This window comes from Salvelinus namaycush, chromosome 3, assembly GCF_016432855.1.
Source record: "Salvelinus namaycush isolate Seneca chromosome 3, SaNama_1.0, whole genome shotgun sequence".
Taxonomy (NCBI): Eukaryota; Metazoa; Chordata; class Actinopteri; order Salmoniformes; family Salmonidae; genus Salvelinus; species Salvelinus namaycush.
This window is the reverse complement of record NC_052309.1, coordinates 24,028,985-24,052,820: the sequence shown is the minus strand read 5'-3', so window position 1 is coordinate 24,052,820 and position 23,836 is coordinate 24,028,985. Positions and strand designations below refer to the sequence as shown.

At 40.9% G+C, this 23,836-nt stretch overlaps 1 protein-coding gene across 1 annotated transcript in view; it reads right to left on the bottom strand.

Annotated features, from left to right (window-relative positions):
* The window catches only part of LOC120044278 (teneurin-1-like), a 194,799-nt gene that overhangs the window by 71,021 nt on the left and 99,942 nt on the right, over window positions 1-23,836 (bottom strand). The window contains exons 9-13 of the mRNA XM_038988885.1: window positions 23,207-23,401; window positions 18,982-19,182; window positions 15,137-15,322; window positions 13,611-13,637; window positions 440-586 (exon numbers count right to left, since the gene is read on the bottom strand). Of these exons, the coding sequence (XP_038844813.1) occupies window positions 440-586; window positions 13,611-13,637; window positions 15,137-15,322; window positions 18,982-19,182; window positions 23,207-23,401 (756 nt within the window). The remainder of the gene's footprint in view (window positions 1-439; window positions 587-13,610; window positions 13,638-15,136; window positions 15,323-18,981; window positions 19,183-23,206; window positions 23,402-23,836) is intronic.

Here is a 23,836-nt window from a genome sequence, read left to right as displayed (position 1 = left end):
TGCCATGTAAGTCAGTGAACAACTAGGTTACCCTTGCTTTTACAAATGGCCTTTTTCTCCATCTTTTACATTTCCCTCAAAGACACGGGCATTGAACCCAAGCTCCAAAGCCTCATATCTGGTTCCCTGTTCACTGGAACACTAGGGGCTATGCTCAAGCATTAATCCTCAGAGGAGCCAAGCAACAGGCAGCACACCATCAGCAAATTACTGAGAGAAAACTTAGAGGTCCCCTTGGTCTGAGAGCCATGGCAACTATTGTAGCGAGAATCTAACAAAAGGAAAACAAAAAGGAAAATGAAAAGGCTCGTTGGCTCAGATGAAGGGAAGGAGAAGTGGAGTCCTAAATATTTCCTCATCCTGACCTTCACCGGCACTGTAGGTCAAGTCATTAATCATTATTGAGTCACAGACAGGCCACCATCCACAGGGACCTTACCTCTGTCGTTGTCAGTGTTGTCATCACACTCTGTCTCCATGACGACATTGCATCCCATGCCGCTCCAGCCCGCCTGGCACACACAGTGCCACCCGCTCTGTTCCAGGGTGCAGCGACCGTGGCCATTGCACAGGCCTGGACAGCCGTCTGGATGGAGAAAGGGAGAGAAGACAGACAGTCTGTGTATCAGAACACTGCCAGAAACAACGGGTCATTCCTCATGATTAAGGAGATGGGGACAGATGCTGCTCTCTTTTAATTTACATAAAATCCAGATGTCTGGCCATTCGAGAACATTTGCTACATACACTCCCCTACGTATTTATTTTGACAGTGAAGCTAAAACTTTTAATTTGGCTCTACTCTCCGGAATTTTGGATTTGAGAATGTACAGAATGTCACCTTTTATTTGAGGGTATTTTCATAAATATCTGTTTTATCGTTTAGAAATACATGCACTTTACGTATTCAGTCCCTCAATTTGAAGGTGTCAAGTATTTGGACAAATTAACTTGTGACTTAAGCGGGTGACTCTACAAACTTTTTGCATGCATTTGCAGTTTGTTTTGATTGTGTTTCATATTATGTAGTGCTCAATAAAAATAAATAGTAAATAACGTGTGGTGTCATTTTGGAGTCACTTTATTGTAAATAAGATTAGACGTGTTTCTGAACACTACATACCATGATTACGGATAATCATGAATGAATCGTGATTAATGATGAGTTAGAAAGTTGTAGATCCTTAACCCAGTGAGTCCCACCGTTGTGCTGGTGTGATTTTGAACTTCTAACCCCTTTTAAACATTGTGTGTTTAAACTACAGACTTCTGGTTATACCATTAGATTTTAATATTTATTCTGCATACGTTGGTACCAACCATTAGTCTGTGTGATTAACGGGGGCTAAGCTAGGGTGGTGTGTGAGACAAGGGAGGATCCCGAAGGGACCTGGGCTGTCTTTTCAGAATGGTTTGAGATTCAAACTTTAAAAATATATCTATGAAAAGCTGAGACTCTCACAAGTCTTTTTTTTTGGGGGGGGGGGGGGGGGGGGGGTAGATCAGCTTAAATTTTGCCGATAGATTGTAGCTTCCATCAATGTAATTGTCTGCATCACTTCCAAATTAGTGAACAACAACGCTTAGGCTTCTACTTCCAGCTTATACATATTATATACATTTTATGGGCACAGTCTATTTTACAATAGTTATATTTTGTTTGTTTTTACTCATGTCCTTCCTCTAACCTCAACCTCCCATCTATTTCTTTCACAAAAGTTCTGAACCTATATATGTTTTACAGACAATGTATGTTTTACATTAGTTATCTTGTTATTATTAGCTATTATTATTCCCAACTTTCAGCTCCTATCAAACCCTCCCATCTATCTCTTAACACCATCCATATTGGATTTCTATATATATATAGCCATATAGTTTTCAACTGTGCTGTGATGATTCACAAAAGTTCTGAACCTTTCTATTCTCATAATTTCTACAGATTGTAAATAAATAAAACATTTTTTTGCTAAAAGTATTATTATATTATTGATCGATTGACTATGACTTTTCAGATCACCCAGTAGTTCTATCTGAAGAGTTAGCTCCAGATAAATGTTGCAATTCTTCAGCCATTCCTGGACCTGTGACTAACAACAAGCTACATAATGGACAGTACCAAAACAAATTATCTAATGATTCTGTTTCTTTGCAGCAAAATCTACAGAGCTGGGAAGGTTGTATCCCCCATATATATAACATTCTATTGGTTCGAATCTGGCATTGTTTTGAAGCCTTTAGTGAAAGGTCTAAATCTGTAATATCTAATAATTTCTGCCCTCCGAATTCATATTCATTTTATAAATAGGCCCGTTTAATTTTGTCCGGCTTGCCGTTCCAAATAAAATGGAATATTTTTTCTCATATAAATGTAATGACTGTTCGCTAGGTGTAGGCAAGACCATAAGCAAATAGGTAAACTGGGATATGATTAAAGAGTTAATCAGGGGATATTTTTCCACAAATAGACAGGCATTTTCCTTTCCATGGTAGCAAGATCTTATCTATTTTTGCTAACTTTCTATAAAAATGTTTTGGAGTGAGATAATTTATTAATTTTGGGATATGTATACCGAGTATGCCCACATCACCACCAGTCCATTTTATTGGTAAACTACACGGTAATGTAAAAGTTGTATTTTTTTGTGATCCAATACGCAATATAGTACATTTATCATAATTTGGTTGTAATCCAGAGAGGTTAGAAAAAGTATCTAGATATTTTATGAGACTGTGGAGGGATCTAAATTGTGGATTTAAAATAAAACATGAATCATCAGCGTACAATGACACCTTTGTTTTTAAGCCCTGGATTTCTAAACCCTTTGATATTATTGTTGGACCCCTTGATATTATTGTTGGACCCCTTGATATTATTGTTGGATCTGATTTTAATAGATAACATTTCGATGGCCATAATAAATAGATATGCCGAAAGTGTACAACCTTGTTTTACTCCTCTAGCAATTATTTCATATTTTACACCTACAGTAGGGTTACTATACATGACTTTAACCCATTTTATAAGAGATTCTCCAAATGTTCCAGGCATTTATATATAAACTCCAGTCGTACTTTATCAAAAGCCTTTTCAAAGTCAGCTACTGTATGAATAGCAGGCCTGGCTTCAGATTTTTCATAGTGTTCTATTGTTTCCAGTACTTGTCTTATATTATCTCCAAAGTATTGTCCATGTAAAAAACCTGTCTGATTAGAATGAATAATATCCGACAATACTGTACCTTTTTAATTCTATGCACTATACATCTTGCTAGAATTTTTGCATCACAACACTGAAGTGTAAGGGGCCTCCAATATTTACCAATGTCCTGTTTCAGTAATAATGAAATCAGACCTTCTTGTTGAGTGTCCGATAATCTACCATTTTCATAGGAGTGGATAAAACATGCTAATAACGGTCCTCTGAGTATATCTAAAAAGGTTTGGTATATCGTAACTGGTATGCCATCCAGCCCTGGAATTTTCCCGGACTTAAAGGCTTTAATTGAATCAAGAAATACCTCCTCTGTAATTTCGCCTTCACATGAGTCTTTCTGTACAGCTGTTCATTTTACATTATTAATTTTTAAAAATCCATACAATTAGTTTCGGTTAGAGGAGATGGAGGACACTGAAACAAAAACATATGCTTAAAGTACTTTGCTTCCTCTTTCAAAATATAATTTGGTGAATCATGGGTGACTATCATTTGTAACAAGTTTCAGTAAATTATTTTTGGTAGCATTTCTATGTTGAAGATTTAAAAATAATTTGGTGCATTTTCCCCCATATTTCATCTAGCTTGGTTTATTTTTATAATATATTACACTTGATCTTTCTTGAATAAGTTCCTCCATTTTTTTTGTTTTTCTTCTAAGAATCTCTTTTAATGTGCCTTTAGAGGCCATGCAATTTAGTACTCAGCTCTAAAACAAAAGCAATTTAGGTTCAAATAATCCATATTAACAAAGGAAATAGAAGGTCTGATAGAACAGATAGATAGCAATAAAACTGTACCTTAGAGGCTCAGAATAACTGAGCAAGGGTAAGTAAGGGGATCTGCTGTACCTATGTTATGTCGGAAAAATGCAATTATAAATTCCTCTGTCCTAGTTAAAAACAAGTTATCATCCAATAGGCTTTGATTAAATTCAGTTAGAGTAATGTATATGCCAATTATCTGATGGTACGACTGCATTCTGTCACCTGTCAACACTTTTTAAACCTTTTGGTGCCAACGAGAATGCCATAAGAAAGTAGTCAAGACGACTAGCTTGATTGAGCCTCCGTCATGTATATCTCACTAGGTCAGGATATTTAAGCCTCCATATATCCACTAGTTACAATATATCCATGACATTCGTGATTTCCTTAAGAGCATGAGGGTGATAGTTGATACTGATAATTTAGTATATGTATTTTCAAAGAAATGTGGATCATCATTATTGGTCAGTAAAGGCTAATGAGCCATATCCAATAACATATTTAATATCATCCATCTACCTTGCAGATCTGTTTGGAAAATTTGCACATTCGGATCAAAATTACTGTTAATTAATATCATCACCCCTTTTGAGTTTCTTTGCCCATGGGAGAAGCATATTTCGCCCCTCCCCCAGTCCTTTTCCCACACAACTTCATCTAAAATTGTTGAATGAGTTTCCTGTAAACAATAGATATTATATTCCTTCTCTTTAAGCCAGGTAAATATTGTTAATCTTTTCTTATTATCTGCTAAACCATTACAAACTGGTTATACTTTTTTCACCAATTACCATAATGAGATACACGTTTCAAATCTATTGACATAATATAGCGTACTAGTCAACAGTTTGGACACATCTACTCATTCAAGGGTTTTTCTTTATTTGTACTATTTTCTATGTTGTAGAATAAATAACACATATGGAATCATGTAGTAACCAAAATATTTTATATTTGAGATTCTTCAAAGTAGCCACCTTTTGCCTTGATGACAGCTTTGCACACTCTTGGCATTCTCTCAGCCAGCTTCACCTGGAATGCTTTTCTAACAGTCTTGAAGGAGTTCCCACATATTCTGAGCACTTGTTGGCCGCTTTTCCTTCACTCTGCGGTCCAACTCATCCCAAACCATCTCAATTGGGTTGAGGTCGGGTGATTGTGGAGGCCAGGTCATCTGATGCAGCACTCCATCACTCTCCTTCTTGGTCAAATAGCCCTTACACACCCTGGAGGTGTGTTGGGTCATTGTCCTATTGAAAAACAAATGATAGTCCCACTAAGCGCAAACCAGATAGGATGGTGTATCGATGAAGAATGCTGTGGTAGCCATTCTAAATAAATCACAGACAGTGTCACTAGCAATGCACCCCCACACCATCACACCTCCTCCTCCATGCTTCACAGTGGGAACCACACATGCAGAGATCATCTGTTCACCTACTCTGCATCTCACAAAGACACAGAGATTGGAACCAAAAATCTAAAATTTGGACTCATCAGGCCAAAGACAGATTTCCACCAGTCTAATGTCCATTGCTCATGTTTCTTGGCCCAAGCAAGTCTCTTCTTCTTATTGGTGTCCTATAGTAATGGTTTCTATGCAGCAATTTGACCATCAAGGCCTGATTCATGCAGTCTCCTCTGAACAGTTGATGTTGTGATGTGTATGAGACTGGTAACTCTAATGAACTTATCCTCTGCAGGAGAGGTAACTCTGGGTCTTCCTTTCCTGTGGCAATCATCATGAGAGCCAGTTTCATCATAGTTAGCTAGCTAACCTAGCCAATGAGCTGTGTGTGTGTGTGTGCGTGTGTGAAAAAAATTGTAATATAAATTATGCTAATTACTACCCCTGATAACTTGCCCAAATAATCATGTTTGAAAGAGTGTGAGTGTGTATGTCAGATAAATAGTAATAGAAATGGTAGATACTACTGTACCCCTGATAATTTGGTCAAATAACCGTGTGTGTCTGTGTGTACAGTAGGTGACATGTCCATGATAGCTATCTAATAACTATAGTTATGCTAGGTAATGGTTTGGCTTATCATGTTCATGCCTATGTAGAAGGAGACTGTAGGAGGAAGTAGAGAGGACTCAGGGACAGGTATCAGAGAGAGAGAAGGGCAGAGAAAGAGAAGAAGAGGTCTGGGTCAGCAGCTTCAGGCCTCTGCCACAATCTTTCTTTTCTGGATCCATTTATTGTGCCTAGGGCAACAAATGGCAATTTTACAGCCAGACCCTCCACTACGTCATCCACAAGTGTTGTCGCCACAGGTGCATCAAGACCCTCAACGTCATCTACAAGTGCGACCATTGCCTCCACTGGTGCAGCGAGACCCTCTATGTCTTTGTACTATTGCGACCACCACCGGTTCAGCGAGACCCTCTACAACGTCTACATCATCCACAAGTATGACCACCACCGGTGCAGCCATGGAAGATGACGAAATGGAGGAAGTACCTCTGGATCTAGGACCACCTGAGATTATTATGAACCTCACGGAAGTGACCACTGAGGACCTCGCTGAACAGGATGTGGCCGTGGAGACAAACGAGGAGAGAAACAGAGAGAGAAACGAAGAGGAACAACATCACACCAGGCGTCATCGGAGGTACCAGCCCCCAGATCCACTCAACTCATTTCAGCAGAGGCTCCTCCAAGCCGTCGAGAGGAATGCAGCCCAACCTGATGCTCACAGGAAGGAGGATGAAGAGACCCTCTTTGCCATGAGCCTGGTGCCAACACTGAAGAGGCTGCCTCAGCAAAGAAAAGCAGCAGTCAAGGTTAAAATGTATCAGCTGCTTTTCAAAGCCGAGTTCAATGGTACGTTTTTTTCTCTCCATATCACAGGTAGTGTCATAAGTGTTGCGACAGTGAAGTAAAGTAGGTCATTTTTACAGTATACTCATGTAGGCTAATTGGTATTTCAGATCAAAGGATTAATATGAGGCAAATGTATAGCTGTTGTTTCTGGGTTAGAAAATATCCTAAAACAACAGTTTGCTGTCTAAATATTTGACTGCCATATTCATCTTTTGATCTGAAATACAAATTCCATGAGTAAACAGCAGGAATTACCAACTTTACCACATTGTTCCAATATTTATGCCACTAACTACACTATACAAGCAGTATTTAGTAAACATAAATCTCACCTTTTATGGTGTTCTATTATGTTAAGCTTGTATGTGTTGTTTTTCTCTTCCCTTCCAGAGATGGAGTCAATTTAGCCGACCGGCTCACAGGAAGGACAGGAAGAGGAGAGGAAGGACAGGAAGGACAGGAAGAGGAGAGGAAGGACAGGAAGGACAGGAAGAGGAGAGGAAGGACAGGAAGGACAGGAAGAGGAGAGGAAGGACAGGAAGGACAGGGAGAGGAGAGGAAGGACAGGAAGAGGACAGGAAGGACAGGAAGAGGACAGGAAGGACAGGAAGGACAGGAAGGACAGGAAGAGGAGAGGAAGGACAGGAAGAGGACAGGAAGGACAGGAAGGGGAGTTGTCTGGGTGTTGTTTTGGCCTCCCTCATTCTACCTTTATTTTCACACACGTCAGTTCCATTTACATTCAGTCAGATTTCTGAATTGACAGAATTGAAACTCATACACCAGAGAATTCACAGATGCTCTTGTTGGTCTCTTACAAGACTAAAGGTGAACATATTTATTTAATTTAAAACCACTTGAAAACCAGGGTGTTGAAACTTTTTGTGAAGTTATGTTCCATCGACTGGTCCATGACGTCCAGGGGCCATTTGTTTGTTTAGCTGAGTTATGGCTACACATTATTTTCTTTTTTTTCAGAGACAGAGAGACACACACACCTCTCCTTCACTCCTCTCTGTACCTCAGATCTCCAGTGCCCTGCCCTCTCTCTCTTTATGGCCATGTCTGAAGTTCCCCTACTACGTCTAGGCTTTATGAGTAGTCCCTGTATCTGTCTGCAGTTGTGCCAAAAATACATGCTCTTGTTGTTCTCTTACAGATTACAGGTTACACATTCATTCATTATTTTTACACGCAGGTACACAAACACACACACACACACACACACACACACACACACACACACACACACACACACACACACACACACACACACACACACACACACACACACACACACCTCTTTCAATATATATATATTTTTAACATTTTTACAACACACACACCTGTCATGTTCTTTCCTGTACTTGAATACTTATTAAATTATAATGTTTTCATAGTCAGTTGTTTCATTTGTTTATTAATATCTCATTTAGACTTAATCTGCTTATTTCTTCCCTATACCTTTGCAGATCTAAAACAAGATGAAAGTAAAAACATTCTCTTCCTAATTAGTTTTTTTCCCACCTGTATTTTGTCAGACCAGTGAACATGGCAGTAAACTGTACTATTTGTATGGACCCTAGGTTACCCTTTCCCTTTGTTATCATACTAACTGTATGTCGTATAACTTTAATTAGTGCTCATGCTCACCTGATGTACCATGCCAGGTGTGTATAATACTGATGTTAATGGGAGAGGGAAGGGGTAAAGGTGTGGTCTTTACTCCCAAATTTCACTTAAATATAACTTCCAAATGAAGAGAGACAACGATACATAAAATAATCTGGGGAAAAAATGCTATTTTATGGATAATGGTGGATGGTTCTTAAAATAACCTTGGTGTTAGGAGGCTCTTAAAAGAGCTGTTTCACTCCACGCTGCTGACATGGGACTTCACCTGCTGGCGATGAGAAGTAGGTGGTCAGCTTCTCCCTCACCTGGAGTGCCTGTCTGGGGGCGTTGTTGGCACCTGCCCTGGTGACATCAGGTAGGTGACCATTTGGCGTGCCCATCTCCACCCGGAGCGGCTCCTGGAATGACCTCCGCAAGTAGTTGTGGAGAACACATGTGGCCTTCACGCAGGCATCGACATTTGAGGGGCTGAGACCAAGCACTCTCCGATACATTCTCCACCGGGCTGCCAGAATCCCAAAGACGCATTCAACAACTAAACTTGCCCTGGACAGTCGTTTGTTAAAGATCCTTACAGGCTTTGGCAATGGCAGCTGGCGTCCAGCGTAGGGCCTCATAAGGTTGGGTCTCAAAGGGAAGGCCTCGTCACCGACGAAGACGTGGGGAACAGGTCCCAGGTCTTCAGCCCCAGGGAGTGATGCAGGTGGTGGAATCTCCAGGGTGCCATCCTGAAGTGCCTGGCCGAAGGCAGAATCCCAGAAGGTCCGCCATCACTTCCCTTGCCCTAAGCACCAACATCGACAACACGGAAACAATAGATGGCATCTACTACAGCCAAGAGTACAAATGAATATGTACGCTTGTAGTTGGAGAATTGTGAACACGAGCATGGTGGAGCCTGGATTACTATATGTTTCCCGTCAATGGAGCCAAGACAGTTGGGGAAATTCCACCTCTCCGGGAACTCGGCAATGATGGCCCTCCAGTCTTCCTCCTTGGGGACTGGCATGTATTCACCAACCAGACAGTCCCAAATGGCTTGTGCCACAGAGGGGACAATGCCTGCCACCGTGGACCGTCCAACTCGGAAGCTGAATCCGATGGTCCTGTAGGTGTCCCCTGTCACCAAGAATCTGAAATATAATTATAAAATAATTATCAATATTGTGTGTAACTTCAATTCCACCCACATATTATATCTACTCATATAGCTACCTCATTACTGTTTATTATGCTCTACTAATTATATTGTAAAACTCATCAACCATCATTAACAATACATTGAAACAGTACAATTCAGTCTATGACTTTATCAATAAACTGTAGCCCAGGCCAACTCTACTCTTAGAAAGAATGGTACTATCTACTTAAAAGGGTTCTCCGGCTGTCCCCATAGGAGAACCCTTTGAAGAACCCTTTTTGGTTCCAGGTAGAACTCTTTTGGTTCCAAGTACAACTCTATTGGATTCCATGTATAACCTTTTCCCCAAAGGGTTATACCTGGAACCAAAAAGGGTTATCATATGGGGAAAGCAGAAGGACACTTTTGGAACCTTTTTTTCTAAGAGTGTATGTGAGTCCAACAAGAATGTAATGAATGACTGTAACTGTCTTGAACAACAATGGGTCTTGGAGAAGACTAGCCTACCTTCATTAGGGCAGAAGGCACCTCAACTTTCTTTTCATTTGGTAACATTGCATAATTAAAAAAGGATTATAAACCAACTTTGGGAAAAGTTATAGTTCTAATGAACATTCTGTAAAAGTACATCGGATTTCAAATAGGGACTATTAACTACAGAGCCATTTAGCTAGCTAGGTTGCACATAAAAAAATGTATCAAATATCAGTCAATTATGGTATCAAAGGCTTTAAAAATGTACTAGAAGGTAGCTTACCGGAGGCAAATCGCCAGGCGTTCAACTGGGCTGATGGACTCCCGGTAGTTGGTATCCATCCGGGCGATCCTGGCTCCAACCATCTGGAGCAGGTGCTCGAACTGGCTTCAGTCCAGACGAAAGTAACTTCGGAATTCCTCTCCAAACAGTCGAAGCTCTTGAATGAGACGGTGGAACTCCCCTGCCTGCTTTCGGGACTCGAACCATCTCTGGACCCACACAGACCTGCGCTTTCGGCGGGGCTGGTCCCGGCCCAACAGCGCGATCAAGACCACCTTCCTCAACGTTGGTCTCATTGTTGAAAGAGCCTACTCTGCTATCTTGACTATTTATTATTGCATTTTGCTCCAAAACTGCATTTTGGAGGGAAATTATATTATAGGCTCTCACAATTAATTTGTGGATGTCATCGAATAAATAATATACTTGGTAAATAAATAAATACTTAAAAAAAAAGAAATTCTCCAGTCAAACTGTTTTTATTATGTTATCCCACATTTTTTTACTGGATATGTGTGCAACAAAAATTCAACATTCACATTTTGCTACTTTCTGTCAAGTCTACGCATACAATTTGATGCATAAGTTCGATAAATCCAACATATGCACCACACAGAACGTACTGCAACTGCCTCTGCAACGCAATGCTGCAAGGCAAACGCAGCCTTCCATTGGAAATGAATGTACTTCTGGTGTATCATGTACTTCTGGTGTAGCATTGCTACTAAGTAGCCCTCCAATTGTTCTTCTCCACTATTCCACCTGCTAAAGCCCCTCCCCATCCCAAGTTGGGTTGTCATCTAAGTGACCGGCAGGCCACCGCCGTCCCCCCGGATCCCTAGGCCCCCTGAGAGGCCAGGGCCCATCCTTCGAAAAGAGCACACAGTGCCACCCACAGAACAGAAGCAGATGAACCGCTTAAAGCATTTCCAATGCTCTCACCTCAATTTGCTTTATATATAGCTATCAAAAAACGATATATATTCAAAAAATCTGCCGTATCTTAATTTCCATCATTAACAATTAATATGTGTAATAATGTTGACAGTTCATGCAAAAGATTATTACCTATAACCAGGATTGCCATTGCATTACATTTTAGTCAAGCAATTATTATTTTAGCAAACAATCATTGTGATTCATCCTATATTGTTCCTAACATCCTTATCTCCTAGCCCAACTCAAGACTTGATTTACGAATGCATATACAGTTACAAGTGTTTGAGAAAGCATGCAACATTGACCAAAATTTGCAAAAATTGGGAGATTTGATTAACCATTGTCAAGTCCTAGGTGATGGAGATCAGATACACCCCCTTCCCTTGAAACACATTCACACTGTTCCCCCGTTGTGACCATTTCCCCAAGCATCTCTGTGCAGTCAGACCTTTGATTATTTCTGCCACCATGGTCACAATAATATGCCCCCTGTCTGATTGTCCGAGTGTGACCCCCTCCCCATTGGTTACTGCAGCCAGTGTTGCCAGCACAGCCACTGCCAGGGTGGGGGTACCCCACCGGAATCCCCACCAGCTCGATACAAGGTCGTCAAGGTTCTCATTAGTAGCTTTGAGAATTTCCTTGTATATTATGCTCTCCCATCAGGGGGCTCTGGCTTTGTAGGACCAACCCTGCCAGGCAGGCTCAGAATCTTGAGGGCTCTGTGCTGCTCCAGTAGGTCTTTGTCCACATTCCTTTTTCTGTTTTGGCTGCATATAGGCAACTTACAGTAAGCTCATAAAACAGATAAGGACTTCTCTTTAGTGTATGGGTCGCTCAGGTGGGTGTCTAGGGTATAGGGTTGGGGACAGTTGACAAAAAATAAATAAATTAGATGCCGCCTTATCCATTTCTAAAATAGTTAAATAATTATTTTACAACATTCCCTATCTTGAATGCTATAGTGTAGTTGTAGTTTATTTAACAATTGTTTAATTTTATTGCTTTTCTACTTAAAAAAATTAAATATTATTTCAATCCCTACTATGGCTAGCAATATACAGTTTATCGACTACGAGAGCTACATGCTGCCCTTTTAAATCTATTCTCCTTGAAGATTGGGTACAGAACTTTGTGCCGAGTTGTTAGAAGGTAACAAGAGTTGTTAGAAGGTAAGGGGTTAATTTACGTAGAAGATCATAGGAAATCCCAGGACATGGTGTCTATAATACTGTAATAAGCTCACATAGTTGCTGCCACAAATTCCACACAGTTGTCATTGACTAGTTGGATATTCATTTCCCACTAAGCAAACAATTTCTGTTTTTACAGCATTCATATCAATTCATTTTTATCCGTTTTTTGCTCTGGCAGACTTTTTTTTGGTCAATAAAACTCATGAATGCAACTGTTTATGTCAAATTGTCCTGAAAAGAAAATGGTAAAACACTTCATTGTGAAGCTAAATATAAGGGCTGGACATGCAGATAAATGAAAGTCAGATAAATGAAAAGCCGATTTTTGCTGGTGTCTCAGGACTACTAGGGTTAAAGATCAAGCCCCCAAAACATGCTAACCTCTCACTATTACCAATAACAAGGGAGGTTAGCATTTTTGGGGGGTATGATATTTATGCCTTTCTCACTCATCATTATTCACGATTCATTCATGAATATCCGTAATCATAGTAGCATCCACATTAATGAAGTGTTCAGAAACATATTATATTCTTATTTACAATAAAAGTGACTCTAAAAAGGAACCACACATTATTTACCATTAATTTCTATTGGCACCACATAATGCAAAACACAACCAAAACTGCAAATGCATGAAAGAAGTGTGTAGTCACAAGCTTGATGTAGTCATGGCGTACTAGCAATATGGGACCAAATACTAAACGTTTTAGTAAATTTATACACTATAAGTGAATTTGTCCTAATACTTATGACATCATTAAATGGGGGGACTACATACATAAAGTGCTTTCATTTCTAAACGGTAAAATAGATATTCTCAAAATACCCTCAAATAAAAGGTTACATTCTGTACATTTGACCTCAAACACAAAATTCTGGAGTATAGAGCCAAATTAAAAGTTTTAACTTCACTGTCCAAATAAATACATAGGGGAGTGTATTTTGTTATATTCTATCTTACATAAATTGAATATAGTGAATGTTCTGCCATTGCTTTGGGCATTGTACTTTCTCCTTAGAATTAATTAACATCTCAATAAATGTGCTTTGGTGGTACTGCAGGAATACCTCTTAAAACCCCTGCTGCTATGAAACAATTCAATCCTAAAGAATGAGAGCGCATCTTACCTTTAACAACGAGATCCAGGTAATACGCTATATACCACATGAAGATAAAAGGAAGAAAGAAAAAAGTGTTTGAGATTAGATTACTGAGCCTCAAAGATATATGCTAGCACCAGGGCACATGAAGAGATAATTACAGCCTATTAATGTGCCAGGAGCTAAGCTTTATGGTTTGATTCACACATCCACAGAGACACAAAGCCCATCTCCAATTCCCCATCTCTAAAGGCAAGAAGAAGGATTTCAAAGGAGTGTTTTCTTGCATTTCTGAAGTTTTCTGGTTCTTTTACAAAATGTGCTTTTCAGTCACTTGGCAAAACCCAATTCCATTAGTCCCAGATGACAAACTGCAGTGTTCTATCAAGGTGTATCCACATTAATTGAGTGCGTTCGAACTTGGTGAGCAAATTATTCAGTTGCAAGAGAAAGAAAAATGCCTCCACTCTAGGGAGGAGGGCATGGCTGATGGAAAATTTGCCTGGCGGCAACCAACAGTTCCATTGTGACTCTGAGTTTTCATTCTCAAATAACGGCAATGAAGTGGATAAATGGTATAACTGACAGGCAGGCAGGCCACTGACATCACTTGAACCCCAGCCAGTGGCTCTAAGACACATGGTAACATGTTACCCTCCCTCTAAAGGTTTGGTACCAGTGTTTCATCTGTTCTCTTCTAGCAGACTGAGTGAAGGACCAGGCAAGAAGGACTCATGGGTTCCATCTGACAACTGCAAGTCTATATTATACAGCAGATGGATGATTGGCTGGGAATGGTCTGCTAAACTGCTACTGTATTTAACATGTGTGGTGATATGCACGCACATGGATTACATATTCGTTGATTTGTATCTGCAAAAATCAGTGGTTCACACATCTTTCATTAGTACAAAAAAACAAACATTAGTAAAGCGTGACCCAGATTAAGACATTACGACCTCGGGACTATAATGTTCACTCTGACATTTTTGTCAAACATTTGTTCATCACATATAATTGATCTTTAGATGGTTCTTCATATGTCTGCGAAGTTAGATTTTTTTTAAAGTACATTTTGGATGAAGAAAATTAAAAACTAGAAAGTTCTATCTGCATAAACCCATTTGAACTTGGCACTATAAGGCTCTATCTGCAATCCAATCACAAGACAGAACAAATACAGACGGAATGTCAATCTGGACTCAGCCATAAGGTTCTATCTGCGATGGCACCCCCTAAAAAAATAAGATTTACAAATGTCTCAGGATTTTGATATTCTGCACTTTAGGTACCGTTACGTTGAGGGCCTTAATGGGTTATGCAATCAGAATTCACTACAAAACGCTTCTGAGATTTTGATTCTCAATATCTCAGAACTATGCTTTACATATAGAACCTTATAGTCCCAAGGCCACAACATGTTAAAACCTAGGTACAGTAAATCAGCCCCTATGCCTCTAAACAGAACAATAGCTACTAGAGTCACGTTACATGCTCTGTGTATTAACCTCCTGTGGTAGTGTTAGTCCGAGGGGGGCGGGGGCGAGACTCACCGATGCTGCAGTGTTCTCCCTCCCAGCCGGGGTGGCACTCACACTGTCCGTTCTTACACTGGCCATGTTCCTGGCAGCGGGGGTGGCAGGCCTGCAGGTCACAGCCTGGCCCTTCCCAGCCCTCCTCACACTGGCACTTCCCTCCCACACACACACTGTGGGCACTGCAGGGCACCGGACACACCTCTGCACACGGACAGAGAGAGAGACCGGCAGGGGTCTTACTGCACTTGGCAACAGACAGTACACCTCCACATTGGCCGGATGGACATGTCAAAGGTCAGCTGCATCATTGCTCCCAAAATACACGTGACCATTTCCTATGAATTAATTCAGGATCCTAGACTCATTTCTGTACTCATCTTGTCTTGCTAGTTCATCTAATATAACAAAAAAATGAATATTTTAAAACGGAATATAATGAAAACCCATTACCATTTTTATTCTAATGGTATCTCTACTCTACATACTCATGATTTAAAACTTTGAATAGGAATTGGAAAATGTTTGTTATAATACAGAACAGGCAATATTTCTATGTAGAGTGCTGCAGGTGCAGTTATAATACATTCAATGCTTAAAGTTTTAGAAGTTTAATGGTATTCAATGAATAATTTCAGCAGAATATGGAGAGTACTGTCCATCCTATCAGCAAGTAGCCAATCAACAGGGAGAAGAAAGAGCTGCTGGCGCAGAAAGGCCACTTATCCCCACACATGGAAAAGGCATTCCCATTTAAATATACATCATATTTAATCATGCCATAACAACTCAATTTGCATTTTATTAATCTCGATTTTTCTACCATTAAGCATATGACATTTAATCCATTTCCTCTATGCATCTGCTTGCAATAGAATTCAACATGTTTGCCATCTAAAACGATTTAATAATAACGGTTGAACGTTGGCATTATCTTCAATGCCTTTATATTTCTGTTTTAAAAACCATATACTGCACATTGATAGATATAATTCACTGTCTTACAGTGAGGTTACAGTATGTCTACTCTATAGTAATGAAATTGTCAGTGCAGTCACACACAGTCAACATTACAAGTAATTCTACATACACTTGAGTGAACATAAAATCAATTTTCACTTTTGGATAGAAAACCTGAACTTTGCTTTGGAAGGCTGGAAAAAAAGTGTGGGTTGAGTGAATGCACAATTCTTTCATGGTTACGGAAACCGAGGCACCACAATGCTCCAAGATTCAATTCATTGGAAAGTGAAATAGCCTCCACATGAGCTGTTTTCCCCTTTGGCCATCACTGAAAACACAATTGATAGGAAAAATAATGAAGAATGAGGGATTACTTTGCCTTTTGAGGAATATCTTAATATGCAGCCCACCTCTCAGGTTTTTCACCCAACTTTAATAAAGGCTTGGCATGTAGCACTACTTGACTCAAGGAAGATAACCATTAATAATATGAAGATGAGCAAAAATGTATATGACAGGCACCCTATATTCTAAAGGATGGATGCTTCCATAATATTGTTGGCACGGTTTCCATCCCTCTCCATAAGCGGGGACACCAGCAGTAGGGTGTGTGTTAGTGTGCTATAGCAGCAGGCAGCTAATCTGTAAACCTGGCCCTGGGCTACTGAAGAATTTGATCTCCTTTGTGATCTGGCTGCTACATGAGATCTACATCTGTAGCACTGGCTGAACAAAACAAAAACAACAACTTTCAGACAAAGATGACAAACTATACAGACGAATATCCAGCATCATCTCCCTTATGGAAAAAAACGCATGGATTTCACGTGAACATGTGAAGTGTTCCAAAAACACATGTTTTCATGTGATCACGTGATCTTGTGTGAAATTAATATGATAACATGAAACTACATATGTGAAAACGTGATCACGTGAAGTATTCCAAAAACACATGCTTTCACATGTGAAATTTCATGTGAAATCATGTGATTTTCTTCACACAGCTTCTCTGAGATGTTCCTACAACCACTGTGTCAACGCTGTTTGCTTATCAGTAAGAACCATAGTCATTGGTGGCAACCCTCATTATCAATGTCCTCTGACTCAAACAAATTAATTAAACATTTCAGTAAGAGACAGCTGTTTGCCACGAATTCAACAAGAGACAGACTGAAATTAAATGCATAGACATTTTCTACTTTTTCAAGTGTCGCAGTGTACTAACAAGTGAGTGCAGTGAAGATAACTTTAATTTGTTCTGTATAAACAGCCAGAAAGGTGACCTAAATTCAAATACGAAAATCTGATGAACAGATAACACCAACACTATGCTAAAAATAACAGATAAAAATTGTACAAATGAGCATATCTCGGGATGAATCCTAACCATGGCATTATTGTTCCCTGGAGGAGGCATATTAAAAAAGGAATAATTTATAAACTAGCATTAGAATGCATCAATTTCATGACTCCCACCAAAAGATATGCAAGTATTGATAAAGAAACAAGAAGTGGCTTAGATGGCAGCCATGGTGCGTAGTCCAATTTACACACAGCATGTCAGAGAAATGATTGCTCAGTTGTCTGATAGACTGCTGGGTGTGTGAAGTTCTGCTTCTGCTAGGAACTGGCAGATTACAAGCAGAAAAACACATTGACTGAGTAACACAGACCCTGGCCAAAGGTAAGACCAAAAGTTAGCGTCATGTACAGAAAACGTAATCTAAATCACAGCCAGACAGAAACCAACAGTAGCGGCTTGACTACATTTAAACCTTTTATGGGAGGTTAAGGATGTGATTAATCTCCAAAGGCTCCCCTCTAAGAGTCTGGGAATGGACTTTCCAACTCCGTTCACAAGTCACTACAGTCCTTTCTAAGGATGTGAATTGTTTATGTGCAGTTAGAGTCTGAAAGCACTGTATTCAAGTGTGTGTATCTGTATGTAGGAATAACCTCACAGTATATCGATAGAGACATTTCTATATATTCATCCCTATATATGGCTCTGCATGTACGTAAGTTGTGTGTACACTACCATTCAAAAGTTTGGGGTCACTTAGAAATGTTCATGTTTTTGAAAGAAAAGCAAATTTTTTTGTTCATTAAAATAACATCAAATTGATCAGAAATAAAGTGTAGACATTGTTAATGTTGTAAATTACTATTGTAGCTGGAAACGGATGATTTTTAATGGAATATCTACATAGGCAGAGGCCCATTATCAACAACCATCACTCCTGTGTTCCATCACTCCTGTCCTCTTGCTCAGTTGTGCACCGGGGTCTCCCACTCCTTTTTCTATTCTGGTTAGAGACAGTTTGCGCTGTTCTATGAAGGGAGTAGTAAACAGCGTTGTACGAGATCTTCAGTTTCTTGGCAATTTCTCGCATGGAATAGCCTTCATTTCTCAGAACAAGACTAGACTGACGAGTTTCAGAAGAAAGTTATTTGTTTCTGGCCATTTTGTGCCTGTAATCGAACCCACAAATGCTGATGCTCCAGATACTCAACTAGTCTAAAGAAGGACAGTTTTATTGCTTCTTTAATCAAGACAACAGTTTTCAGCTGTGCTAACATAATTGCAAAAGGGTTTTCTAATGATCAATTAGCCCTTTAAAATGATAAACTTGGATTAGCTAACAAAAAGTGCCATTGGAACACAAGAGTGATGGTTGCTGATAATGGGCCTCAGTACGCGTATGTAGATATTCCATTAAAAATCTGCCGTTTCCAGCTACAATAGTCTTTTACAACATAAACTATGTCTACACTGTATTTCTGATCAATTTGATGTTATTTTAATGGACAAAAAATGAGCTTTTCTTTCAAAAACAAGGACATTTCTAAGTGACCATAAACTTTTGAACGGTAGTGTAAGTCATGGTTCTTGTACTCACCGGTGGAGCAGTCGGAGCCTGTCCAGCTAGAATCACAGGTACAGGTGCCAGAATCTGGCAGGTAGTTCCCATGGCCTGAACACTGCTCCTGGCATGCTGGCAGGGGACTCTCACAGTCTGGGCCTCCCCACCCCGGTGAACACAGGCACTCCCCCTTCACACAAACACCATGGCCAGAACACTGAGGGTCCAGGCAGTCCACTGGCCATGCATAAAAAGGGAAGTGAGAGAGAGAGAGAGGGGGGGGGGGGGGGGGGGTGGATGGAGGGAGTGTGAGAGAGTGAAAAAGAGAGCAAGAGAGAGTAGCGAGAGAGAGAAAGAGTAAATATTTCACATCCCTGAACATGTGTATATTGTTTGAATATCTTTTTCTTCTGGAGTTCCTTTCTTCTATGAGTAGGTACTGACACAAAACATCCCGATCACATCTTTCCTCTATGGGTAGGTTCTGACATAAAACATCCTATTCACACCATTCTTCTACGGGTAGGTACTGCCACAAAGCATCCCCATCACACCTTTCCTCTATGGGTAGGTAATGACACAAAATATCCCCATCACACCTTTCCTCTATGGGTAGGTGGTGACACAAAACATCCCCATCACACCTTTCCTCTACGGGTAGGTACTGACACAAAACATCCCTGTCACACCTTTCCTCTACGGGTAGGTAGGGACACAAAACATCCCCATCACACCTTTCCTTCAACGGTAGGTACTGACACACAACATCTCAGTCACACCTTTCCTCCATGGGAAGGTGATGACACAAAACATCCTAGTCACACCGTTCCTCTATGGGTAGGCTCTGAAACAAAACATTTCTGAAACACCTTTCCTCTATGGGTAGGTAGGATAGGTACTGACACAAAACATCCCCATCACACCTTCCTTCTATGGGCAGGTACTGACACAAAACATCCCCGTCACACCTTTCCTCTATGGGTAGGTAGGGTCGGTACTGACAAAAAACATCCCCATCACACCTTTCCTCTATGGGTAGGAAAACAAAACATCCTCGTCACACCTTTCGTCTATGGGTAGGTTCTGAAACAAAACATTCCCGTCACACCTTTCCTCAATGGGCAGGAAGGGACACAAAACATCCCCGTCACACCTTTCCTCTATGGGTAGGTTCTGAAACAAAATATCCCCGTCACACCTTTCCTCTATGGGTAAGTAGGGTAGGTCGTGACACAAAACATCCCCATCACACCTTTCCTCTATGGGTAGGTACTGACACAAAACATCTCCATCACACCTTTCCTCTATGGGTAGGTTCTGACACAAAACATCCCTGTCACACCTTTCCTGTGGGTAGTTACTGACACAAAACATCCCCATCACACCTTTCCTCTATGGGTAGGTTGTGACAAAAAAAAACTCACAGCTTCCCTTTATGGGTAGGTGCTGACACAAAACATCCCAGTCACACCTTTCCTCCATGTGTAGGTTCTGACACAAAACATCCCTGTCACACCTTTCCTGTGGGTAGTTACTGACACAAAACATCCCCATCACACCTTCCTATATTGGTAGGCATGGGCACAAAACATCCCTGACACAACAGATCCTAGTCACACCTATCCTCTATGGGTAGGTACTGACACAAAATACCTCCGTCACACCTTTCCTCTATGGGCAGGCACTGACACAACACATCCCAGTCACACCTTGCCTCCATGTGTAGGTTCTGACACAAAACATCCCAGTCACACCTTTCCTATGGGTAGGTACTGACACAAAACATCCCCATCACATCTTTCCTATATGGGTAGGTAGGGTAGGTACTGACACAAAACATCCCAGTCACACCTTTCCTATGGGTAGGTACTGACACAAAACATCCCCATCACATCTTTCCTCTATGGGTAGGTACTGACACAAAACATCCCCATCACACCTTTCCTCTATGGGTAGGTAGGGTAGGTACTGACACAAAACATCCCAGTCACACCTTCCTATATTGGTAGGTTGTGAGACAAAAAACCCTCACACCTTCCCTTTATGGGTAAGTGGGAACACAAAACATGTCCATCACACCATTCCTCTATGGGCAGGTTCTGACACAAAACATCCCAGTCACACCTTTCCTCTATGGGTAGGTTGTGACAAAAAAAGCTCACAGCTTCCCTTTATGGGTAGTTGGGGACACAAAACATACCCATCACACCATCCCTATATGGGTAGGTTGGGTAGGTTATGAAACAAAACATCCCAGTCACACTTTTCCTCCATGTGTAGGTTCTGACACACCTTCCCTTTGGGTAGTTACTGACACAAAACATCCCCATCACACCTTCCTATATTGGTAGGCATAGACACAAAACATCCCTGTCATGCCTTTAATCTATGGGTAGGTACTGACAAAAAACATCCCTGTCACACCTTTCCTCTATGGGTAGGTTGTGACACAAAAACCCATCTCACCTTCCCTTTATGGGTAGGTGGGGACACAAAACATACCCATCACACCTTCCCTCTACGGGAAAGTTGGGTAGGTCCTGACACAAATCATCCCCATCACACCTTTCCTCTATGGGTAGGTACTGACACAAAACATCACCATCACACCTTTTTACTCTGTGGGTTGGTAGGGTAGGTACTGACACAAAACATCTCCATCACACCTTTTCTATATGGGTACGTATTGACACAAAACATCCCAGTCACACCTTTCTTCTATGGGTCGGAACTGACACAAACCATCCCCATTACACCTTTCCTCTATGGGTAGGGTCACAAAACATCCCTGGCACACCTTTCCTCTATGGTTAGGTAGGGTAGGTCGTGACTCAAAATATCTCTCTCCCACCTTTCCTATATGGATAGGTTGGGTAGGTACTAACACAAAGCATCCCCGTCAAACCTTCCTCTCTGGGTAGGTTCTGACACAAAAAATCCCAGTCACACCTTTCCTCTATGGGTAGGTAGGGTAGGTTGTGACACAAAACATCCCCGTCTCACCTTTCCTCTATAGGTAGGTAGGGTAGGTTGTGACACAAAACATCCCCCTCACACCATTAATCTATGGGTAGGTACTGACACAAAACATCCCCATCACACCTTTCCTCTATGGGTAGGTACTACACACTGAAGAAGGCTGCAAAGCCGAAACCTCTGTGTCTGCTATCCCTAATGCAGTGAAAATAATAAAAACATAAAAAAGCTTTATGCGATGTCTTTTTCAGTGCAGACCCATCACACATTTTGTTTGTCTATGTACTGACACAGAACATCCCCATCACACCTTTCCTCTATGGGTAGGTACTGACACAAAACACCCCATCACATCTAGCTGACTTAACACATTGTCTGTGTACTTCTGTGGTGTGTATTCTAACAGTGTCACTGCAACCTTTCGAGAACAGCGTGTCCAAGCAGTGAATGGTTTATTACTGAGAACCCATCGCACCATGAGCAAAACATGTCCATCGACAAAAAATAACATTGAAACCTCTGCAGCTTTCACACATGATTCTCATAAAGACTGAACAACAAACAGCTTCAATCCATGTCTGAAGCTAATTGATCACATTTAGTTGTGATACACTTCAGAACAACCCCACCCCCCCAACTAATGCACACTACAAAAAAGAAAAAAGAAAAATCTATGCAGTGTTAACCACAGTAATTACCACAATGCTTGCAGGCTAGATCCTAGTCACAGGCTCATTGACTCAAGGTTATTCTCTAGCACGGATATCTCAGACAAAGCCAATAATTACCACTGGGTACAACTACCTTAGGACAATCAATTGATTTGGCTGCTTCATGTATAAGCATTCCTCATGACGTGCGTGAAAAGCGGGGAGGGGCTATGTGTGTGTGTGTGTGTGTAGAGGATAATCTATTGGATCAATCTGTTTTTGCACACAAAAACTCTCCCCATAATTAAAATGATGTGAGAGGAGGATACTGGATGTATTGTTGCTGTGGTTAAATAGTAATCAGACAATCTATCAGACAGTTTGGTGTGTGTCTGTGTGCAAAACCCAACAACAAACAGAATACTGGTTTGGTTAGTGGCTAAGAGCCCTGAACTAACAACGAGTGGCTTTTCCGGTAAAAAAAACTGATGTGGCATGCTTCCGTTGTTGCACTCTTGGATAAGGGATGCACCAAACCAAACCCCCTTGGCTAGGCTAAATGCAGCTGTATCCTATGTCTATCCCTATTCCTGTGTAAATAGTGATAATGATTATTATTAGAATAGGACCCTTGCCTTGTTCACAGTTGTTGCCCTTATAGGCAGGGCTGCACATACAGATGCCGTTGACACAGGTGCCGTGGTTGGAGCAGGTGGGATCGATGCACTGGTCAACCTGGATGTCACACTCTGGGCCCTTCCAGCCCGGGTGACACTGGCAGTAACCTTTCTCATAATCTCCATTGCCACTGCACAGGACAGGACAGGAGTCTGGAAGAAAAAAGACAGTACAGCAGCCCTTTAGAAATACTGTGGTGGAAAGAAAATACTTTGGTTTGTTATCATTCAAAACCTTAACTAAAAACTGGTTGTTATCCAAGATGTGAATTGTGAAGCTGTTTGTGTCATTTCAGCCCTAGTCAGCTCTCAACCTGAGACCCCAGTGGCGATCTCCCCATGAGCCATATACCAGTTTTAACCAGGTTTCACCCATCACCAATATCTCCCTAATAAGCATGCAGCTGAAGTCACCTAATCCTCTCCCCTGATGGTAGTGCTTTAAGTACTCTCCCCTCCGCTGGGCGCAGGCCACGCACCCCTACTCAAACCCTCTTCCTGTGAAATCCACCTAATCTTTCAAGCATTTCAATTTTTCTTAAGTGGCACCTGAGTTAAACTCCAGTAGCTGCGGCATGGCGCTGCAGC